The sequence below is a fragment of the Gekko japonicus genome, unplaced genomic scaffold (genome assembly GCF_001447785.1).
Source record: "Gekko japonicus isolate JY-2015 unplaced genomic scaffold, Gekko_japonicus_V1.1 scaffold3298, whole genome shotgun sequence".
In the NCBI taxonomy this organism is placed as follows: domain Eukaryota; kingdom Metazoa; phylum Chordata; class Lepidosauria; order Squamata; family Gekkonidae; genus Gekko; species Gekko japonicus.
The window spans coordinates 146,971-156,074 of record NW_015161507.1 but is presented as its reverse complement, the minus strand read 5'-3'; the positions used below and the strand labels follow the sequence as shown (position 1 = coordinate 156,074).

Sequence of the window (9,104 nt, the reverse complement as noted above, 5' to 3'; positions counted from 1 at the left end):
TAGGGGATTTAGCCCTCTCCACTTTTAACTGAATTATACCAGGACATCATGGAAATAGTCTGAAGTAGTTTGAACGCCATCATTGTAGGGTTTAAGATTTTACAGTTTTTAATGTCTGATTGTATTGTCCTATCAGCAATGCTGTAACCGACCCTGAGCCTGTTTGTGGGAAGGGCGGGATAGAAATCAGACCAAATAAATAAACACCTCAACTGGGTTATGTTTCAGCACCCAAATATTGATCCGGAAATCCCCTGATTGGCAAAGTAGTTGCCACCTCACCAAATGGATGGATGGGAATCAGGAGCCAGAGGGAGTGAAGGATTCAACTTTCCACAGAGAATGGCACGTGTTTCCTTACCTCTCCTCCACCATTTTCTCCCGCTCGGGTAAGGTTTTCTGGCTGCGGACTGTGGCTTCCTTGGGGAAGTAGATGGCCCAACTTGGAAATGCCCCCCAAACAATACCCTACAGAAGGCTAATGTGAGGCCTGCGGTCTCCCAGCTGTAGAGTGGGGCTAGCTCAGCCATTGCCATGTAAAATGTTTGCAAGGAGCCTGAGCACACTGAGTACATGGGTAGGACAAGGGGGTTTCGTTCAAGGGAGGAACTCTGAATCACAAGGGCAGCCACTACAAGGGGGCTGGTATGAGGGGGTACATGTATAAAGTTGGGAGGGCTGCTTGCTGGGTCTAGCAGTGGCCCATGACACTGCTGGCATCTGATAAGCCACACAGCGTGGTCAGGCAGGGGTGTGTGTGTGGTGAGCTCCAGACAGAAGGACGCTGCTGGCAGTGACAGCCCCTTCGAATGTGGCGTGCAGGGGTTGTGAAGGGGCACACCAGTTGAAACGACAGATGTCTGGCATGGCCCATCAGCTGGGCCATCCCATCCCCCTTTTCGCAGTTTGCAGGGACAAAATATCAACTGTCCATGGTTGGCCTGGCCCCAGTGTCTCCCGATGAGGGAACTGAAGCCAATGTTAGACCTATAGGCTGACATATGGGTTTTTGCTTCAAAAGACCAGGCCTCTGTGGCTCAGTGTGAGCAACTGGTTGTTTTTCCTGTCTCTGACCACTGGTCACCCTAGCTGAGATCCCAGTACGCTGAGGCAGAAATGTCAGAACTCAATTGTAGTTAAGCTACCAAAGAGCTCTAGGGAGGTAAAGGACTAAGAGAAGAAGATACTGAGGGGGGGGTCTGGTTTGTGAATGTACCAAGTGTCGTCTAAAGGAAAGAGGGAAAAAATATGATTCTGTATCAGAAAATTCCTCCTAGAAATGAAGCATTCAGAGTATGCCGAAAGGCAAATCTCACCTGAGAGGCTACGAGTTTCTTTGGGTATTGTGTCAGCAAATTTTAACCCCTTTGTAGACACAGTAATCTGTTGATAACAAATCAAGGCAGATTAGGATTCAGGGAACTGGGATATATAAGGAAGGTTGGGAAGATGGTAATAAGGATAAAGTTTTATTTACGGCCGAAGCCAGCAGTTAGGAAGCTGGTAATATGTTTCTGATCTGTAGGTTTTTTAATAGCTGCCAGAGTCCATTGTTGTTAACCTAACTGCCCGAAGCATAACCTGGAATATCAGATTCAGGTGGGGTAGCCATGCTGGTCTGAAGTAACCGAACAAAGTTTGAGTCCAGTGGCATCTTTAAGACAGTTTTTTTTGGTGTAGACTTTCATGTAAAGAAGTGTACATTCACACGGAAGCTTAGAATTAAACTTCGTTGGTCTTAAAGGTGCCACTGGACTCAATTTTGTTCTCTGGAATATCAGTATCAGATACCATTCTCTCCCTATGCATTTACACTTCTTGCAAGCACAAGTGTTTGGTCAACAGCAAATCTGCTCCCTAAATATCTGTTAATTCTTATTAGTTGAGGGACCCTAAAAGGACATTTTTGGGAGAACTGTGTGTGTTTAAGGAGATAGCTTGTAGGAGATTGCGTTGAAGAAACTCAATGACAAATTAGAGGATTTGCACTCTGCTGTCTATTTATTGCAATCAAAGAAAACAGCCACCCAAAAGGAGACCGACTTGACTTAAGCAGTTACAAGTTAAGTACGAGTTTCACACATGCGCATACTTTCATTTGGCACTAAAGATTTCCACTAAAGAACACCTGGTATGTTTCACATCCATTAAGCGATAAGCAAAGCCAAATAGCTCAAGATGGGTAGCCATACTAGTCTGCCTGTAGCAGTAGAAAAGAGCAAGAGTCTAGTAGCACCTCACTTCTTCAGATACAACAGTGACTCATGAAAGCTCACACCCTGTCACAAATTTTGTTAGTCTTTAAGGTGCAACTGGATCCTTACTCTTTTCTACTGCTAACTAATAGACTTAGACCACTTTCCTCCAGTTCTTCTCTACCTTGAGGTTTTGCTGTTTTTACTGTTCATGCTCCAGCAACTTTGGCAAAACTTATTACTGCTACGCGACTTGCTCTTTTGCTTTTTATGGCTGTCAGCTCAGAATTAGCTTCAAAACAGAGTCAGTCTAGCAGAATTTCTTTCTCAGTAGTTCCTCAGAAGTTCTTGGACAAGCTGGACAGGCTTGGGCCAAGTTCGAGATCCAGCATCCCCAGGCATGTCACTTATGATCTGCCTAAGAGAGACATACATCTGTTTGGCGTTAATGAGAGCAGTTAGGTAATTTCCTATTGTTTTTCGATGATCCTTAGGGAACAAAGGCAAAATGACTTAGGACTTGCTTGAGAGGTTGAATTCCTGGTATTTTAATGGGTAGCGGGGAAAGCCAAAGAAGGCAACATGAACCAGTGTTCAAAATAATAAGACACTAAGTTGGGGAAATTCACATGGAATTTTTGTGTTTTCCCTTAGTGGTTAAATTTTCATGCCAAGAACTATGGCTAAATCATGGGGCCCGTACAACAGACATCTTATGATTTCTCATTACAAGACCCTGAGCCAAGTGACCTTAAGGACTTGGACAACCTTCTTCATTGAGTGACCCCATGAGACAAGGGGGAAGATACCTTGAAAAGGGTGTAAACGTAGGAGCAGGGCTCCATAGTTTCAGAGACGGCCTCTCTCTCTTGCTGTCTCAGTGATCTTTTCAGTTATTCTTTACTGTCAGGGCTGCAATGGAATACCTAACACACAATGGTGTTCCTCCTTTGGGTATTCCTGCTCAGCCAGATGGTAAGGAAGCTAGTCCTAGGCGTCATGGCCAGGGGCTCAACCTCAGACTCTGCCTTCTGTTTTGGTGGGCTTTTTTTTTGGCCTCCATCTCTGCCCTCCAGTGGCTCAGACCCACCTGTCCCATTTGACACATGGGTGCCCTTACCCAGGAGACTTTTAAGTGGGGGTTAAAACTTTGCTCAGGGTGCTGCCCTATTTTCCCACTGGTGTCTGCCATCACTCTGCCTGGCAAGTGGGGAATGAGCTATGACTCAGACATGGATCTAGGGCTGCCAGCTGGGGCCTGGGAAATTCCTGATGATTTGAGGGCAGTGCTTCAAGAGGACAGAGTTTGGGAAGGGGAAGGGACTAAGCAAGGATATGATAGCCTGCCTTCAGAAGCTCCAGTTTGCTTCAAAGGAAACCTGGTCTCTATGGTAACAGGAGAACATCAGGGCCCAGCTGTAAGTTGGCAACCCTACATGACTCATCTCTGGGGCATGGTGGAGTGTTGCTGACATCACTGACCTCTGTTGTGGTTGTGCAGTTGCTGGGTCTTTCCTCCCTGTCCTCTGGTACTCCAATGGGAGGGGGTTTAAGGGGATATGGCTGTGTTGGCAGGTGGGGGCTGGATGCACCCCCTTCAGCCACTCAGGGGAACATCACTGGGCTCAGATCTGTGACTGGTGGGTGTTGCCGCAGTTGTTAAGAGTCTCTGGCACACTAACTCTGCAATCTGGGCCTTGAAGAGTGGTGCATATGGTTCCTCTTTCTCCACAGAATGTCTGGGGGCGGGTAACCATCAGGGCCAGCATCGTAGCACAGTCACACCACTGTATCTATAATGAGGCTGACAAGGTCTCAGGATTTAGCAGCTAATATCTGAAATCTTTTATATAATTATACAGAACTATGGAATACATTATTACACTGTTTTATTGCATTGCCTTCCATTTTGTAAACCAATTTATTTGATGTAACATCCTTCCACACACTAAGCATTCTGATGGTTTCTCACCCCTGTGAATTCTTTAATGGGAACTAAGGCTTCCACAGTGACTGAAACTCTTCCCTCTCTCTAGGCATTCATATGCTTTCTCCCCTGTGCGCTTTGATGGGAACTGAGGCTTTCGCTGTGATGGAAACTTTCCCCTCACTTCTGTAATTCATATTGTTTCTCCCCAGTGTTAATACTTCAACGGGAAGTAAGGTATCCATTGTAACTGAAGCTTTTCCCAGACTCTAGATATTTATATGGTTTCTACTGTGTGTGGATTCTGCGATTGGAAGTGAGGCTTCCAGCATTTATATTTTTTCTCCCTAGGCTGAACTGTTTAATGGGAAGTAAGGTTTCCACTTTGATGGTAGCTTTCCCCATATTCCATTATTTTATAGTGTTTCTCTTCTATGTGAATTCTTTGACGGGAAGTGAGGATTCCCATCAAATTCTCCTGTGACAGAAGCCTTTTTCACATTCCAGCATTTATATTTTCTCTCTCCTGTGTGTTTTTTTTAAAAAAAAATGAATAAGGTTTCCACTATGACTGAAGCATTTTCCACACTCAAGGCATTTATACTTTTTCTCCCCTGTGTGAATCTTTTGATGGAAAGTAAGTTTCCTTTAGGGCTCAAGCTTTTTCCACAATCCAGGCATTTATATATTTCTTTTCCTCCTTTGAGAATTTTTTGATGAGAAGTAAGGATTACACTATAGCTGAAACATTTTCCATAGTCAAGGAATTTATATATTTTTTTCTTCTGTGTTTATTCTTTGATGGGAAGTAAAGTTTCTATTATGAATGCAGATTTTTCCACACGCTAACCAATTATATTTTTTTCTCCCCAGTGTGCATTCTTCGATGGGATGTAAGGTTTCCACTCTGGCGGAAACTTTTTCCACACTCCAGACATTTATATGGTTTCTCACCGGTGTGAATCCTTTGATGGGAAGTAAGGTTTCCTCTCTGACTGAAACCTTTCCCACACTCTTGACATTTATATTGTTTCTCCCCAGTATGAATACTTTGATGGGAAGTAAGGTATCCTTTCTGACTGAAACCTTTTCCACACTCCAGGCATTTATACGGTTTCTCCCCTGTGTGAATTCTTTGATGGACAGTGAGGCTTCCACTGTGACGAAAGCTTCTCCCACACTCCAGGCATTTATACGGTTTTTCCCCGGTGTGAATTCTTTGATGGGAAGTAAGGTTTCCTCTCTGACGAAAGCTTTTTCCACACTCCAGGCATTTATACGGTTTCTCCCCTGTGTGAATTCTTTGATGGACAGTGAGGCTTCCACTGTGACTGAAGCTTTTTCCACATTCAAGGCACTTATGTTTTTTCTCCCTGTTGTGAATCCTTTGATGGGAAATAAGGTTTCCTCTCTGATTGAAACATTTCCCACACGCCTGGCATCTATATTGTTTCTCTCCAGTATGAATATGTCGATGGAAAGTAAGGTATCCTTTCCGGCTGAAACCTTTTCCACAGTCCTGGCATTTATACGGTTTCTCCCCGGTGTGAATTCTTTGATGGACAGTGAGGCTTCCACTGTGACGGAAGCTTTTTCCACACTCCAGACATATATATGGTTTCTCCCCGGTGTGAATCCTTTGATGGGAAGTAAGGTTCCCTCTCTGACTGAATCCTTTCCCACACTCCTGGCATTTGTATTGTTTCTCCCCAGTATGAATACTTCGATGGAAAGTAAGGTATCCTTTCTGACTGAAGCCTTTGCCACACTCCTGGCATTTATATGGTTTCTCCCCAGTGTGAATTCTCTGATGGACCTTGAGGCTTCCAATGTGACGGAAGCTTTTTCCACACTCCAGACATTTATATTTTTTTTCCCCAGTGTGAATTCTTTGATGGAAAGCGAGGCTTCCACTTTGACTGAAGCTTTTCCCACACTCGAGGCATTTATGTTTTTTCTCCCCGGTGTGAATCCTTTGGTGCGAAGTAAGGTTTCCTCTCTGACTGAAACCTTTTCCACACTCCTGGCATTTATATCGTTTCTCCCCAGTATGTATACTTTGATGAGAAGCAAGGTATGCTTTCTGGCTGAAGCCTTTTCCACACTCCAGGCATTTATACGGTTTCTCCCCAGTGTGAATTCTTTGATGGACAGTGAGGCTTCCACTGTGACGGAAGCTTTTTCCACACTCCGGGCACTTATATGGTTTCTCCCCGGTGTGAATTCTTTGATGGGAAGTAAGGTTTCCTCTCTGATGGAAGCTTTTCCCACACTCCAGGCATTTATATTTTTTCTCCCCGGTATGAATTCGTTGATGGAAAGTGAGGCTTCCACTTTGACTGAAGCTTTTTCCACACTCCAGGCATTCATGTTTTTTCTCCCTGTTGTGAATCCTTTGATGAGAAGTAAGGTTTCTTCTCTGACTAAAACCTTTTCCACACTCCTGGCATTTATATCGTTTCTCCCCAGTATGAATACTTCGATGGAAAGTAAGGTATCCTTTCTGGCTGAATCCTTTTCCGCACTCCAGGCATTTATATGGTTTCTCCCCTGTGTGAATTCTTTGATGGACAGTGAGGCTTCCACTGTGACGGAAGCTTTTTTCACACTGGAGGCATTTATATGGTTTCTCCCCGGTGTGAATTCTTTGATGGGAAGTAAGGTTGCCTCTCTGACTGAAACCTTTCCCACACTCCTGGCATTTGTATTGTTTCTCCCCAGTATGAATACTTCGATGGAAAGTAAGGTATCCTTTCTGGCTGAAGCTTTTTCCACACTCTAGGCATTTATATGGTTTCTCCCCAGTGTGAATTCTTTGATGGACAGTGAGGCTTCCATTGTGACAGAAGCTTTTTCCACACTCCAGGCATTTATAGTTTTTCTCCCCAGTGTGAATTCTTTGATGAAAAGTGAGGCTTCCACTTTGACTGAAGCTTTTTCCACACTCCAGGCATTTATGTTTTTTCTCCCCAGTGTGAATCCTTTGATGGGAAGTAAGGTTTCCTCTCTGACTGAAACATTTTCCACACTCCTGGCATTTATATCGTTTCTCCCCAGTATGAATACTTCGATGGAAGGTAAGGTATCCTTTTTGGCTGAAGCCTTTGCCACACTCCAGGCATTTATATCGTTTTTCCCCAGTGTGAATTCTTTGATGGACAGTAAGGCTTCCACTGTGGCGAAAGCTTTTTCCACACTCCTGGCACTTATACGGTTTCTCCCCAGTGTGAATTCTTTGATGGGAGGTAAGTGTTCCATTCTGACAAAAGCTTTTCCCACACTCCAAGCATTTATATTTTTTCTCCCCGGTGTGAATTCTTTGATGGAAAGTGAGGCTTCCACTTTGACTGAAACTTTTCCCACACTCTAGGCATTTATGTTTTTTCTCCTTGCTATGAATCCCTTGATGGGACGTAAGGTTTCCTCTCTGATTGAAACCTTTTCCACACTCCTGACATTTATATTGTTTCTCCCCAGTATGTATTCTTCGATGGAAGGTAAGGTATCCTTTCTGGCTGAAGCCTTTGCCACACTCCAGGCATTTATATGGTTTCTCCCCGGTGTGGATTCTCTGATGGACAGTGAGGCTTCCACTGTGACGGAAGCTTTTTCCACACTCCAGGCATTTATATGGCTTTTCCCCAGTGTGAATTCTTTGATGGGAAGTAAGGTTTCCTCTCTGATTGAAACCTTTTCCACACTCCTGGCATTTATATTGTTTCTCCCCGGTATGAATACGTCGATGGAAAGTAAGATATCCCTTCTGGCTGAAGCTTTTTCCACACTCCAGGCATTTATATGGTTTCTCCCCAGTGTGAATTCTTTGATGGACAGTAAGGCTTCCACTGTAACAGAAGCTTTTCCCACACTCCAGGCATTTATATGGTTTCTCCCCGGTGTGAATTCTTTGATGGGAAGTTACGTTAGCCTTGCATCCAAAGCCTTTCCCACACTCCAGGCATTGAAATACTTTCTTTGTGTTATGGGTATTCCAATGCATTTTAGTGTCTGAATTTTCAGTAAACTTATCCCCACTTTCATTTTCATCTTTCCAGTTTTCTCTTTTAAATAGTTTTTGATGGAGTTGAACTTCCTGATAATTAATACCTTGAAAAAGATTGCAATGATTCCTCTCTTTAAGAGGGTATTTTCCTTCCTCCTTGATCAGGATATCACAATATTCAATGCTGTCTTTTACATCTGGATATATGTCTTCTTTCTTAATTAGTGGATGCTCTTTGGCTTCATTTGCTGACCCCCATGAACCTCCTCCTGAAAGAAAAAGAAACCTGTCATGAACACTGAAATAAAATAGAACGTGAAAATTAGGGAATGTACTAAATGAACAGCTGTGGACAATGCAAGAATAGAAAAGCATGGTATTTGTATACACCTGAAAGGCTTGGTGAAGAACCTGGGTTTGTGACATATTAAAATCTATTCCCTAATTAGACATTACAATTAACAGTATAGCTTTTACCATTCCCCTTATTAGCAGAGGGACATTTCTCAGATGTGACCTGGAAGTCTGATGCTTCTCTGATGTAAACTAAAGCTTAATCCCGACAAACTGGAAGGTGCTTCTGGTGGGTGGAAGGTGCATACATTTTGTGTGTTTGTGGGGGGTAACTTTAAGTGTTTTAAAATGTGGTTTTATTGTGTTTGCTTTAATTTGTTATCTGCCACGGTGGTCCTTGTGAGGGCAGAAAGACAGGGTATAAATTTTATGAATAAATAAATAAGTCAAAAGAACTGCCCCAAAAGAAAGCCAATGAGCCCCTCTTCAGGCATAGTTCTGTGCTGATTAACCTGAGAAGTCTGATAATGCAGACCACAGTCTTTCTCTTGCCTTCTATGAAGAACAAGGGACAATATCTCCTTGAAAGGTTCAGCACCGCACCTCTCATTTGAGAAATAAAACCTGGGTCTCCATCTTGAAGAATTTGGGGGGGGGGGGCATATCAAATTTACATTGAAAAGGC

The 9,104-nt window shown here is 43.5% G+C and overlaps 1 protein-coding gene across 9 annotated transcripts; it reads right to left on the bottom strand.

The window, feature by feature from the left end:
- Positions 1-2,444: 2,444 nt before the first annotated feature.
- LOC107125771 (zinc finger protein 91-like) lies at positions 2,445-8,191 on the bottom strand. 9 transcript variants are annotated; one of them, XM_015429227.1, is made up of 5 exons: positions 7,561-8,191; positions 6,745-7,488; positions 5,653-6,492; positions 5,209-5,484; positions 4,878-5,124 (listed from the first exon to the last, which is right to left on the bottom strand). In XM_015429227.1, exons 1-5 carry the CDS (start codon positions 8,120-8,122, stop codon positions 4,976-4,978), a joined length of 2,571 nt encoding a protein of 856 aa, XP_015284713.1. In that variant the 5' UTR covers positions 8,123-8,191; the 3' UTR covers positions 4,878-4,975. The 9 variants fall into 9 exon arrangements, with proteins under 9 accessions (XP_015284714.1, XP_015284713.1, XP_015284711.1 ...); XM_015429228.1 differs by lacking the exon at positions 4,878-5,124 and adding an exon at positions 2,445-4,863 and having other exon boundaries at positions 5,136-5,484; positions 6,241-8,191; XM_015429225.1 differs by adding an exon at positions 5,545-5,557 and having other exon boundaries at positions 4,878-5,441; positions 5,623-8,191.
- Between the last annotated feature and the right edge of the window lie 913 nt (positions 8,192-9,104).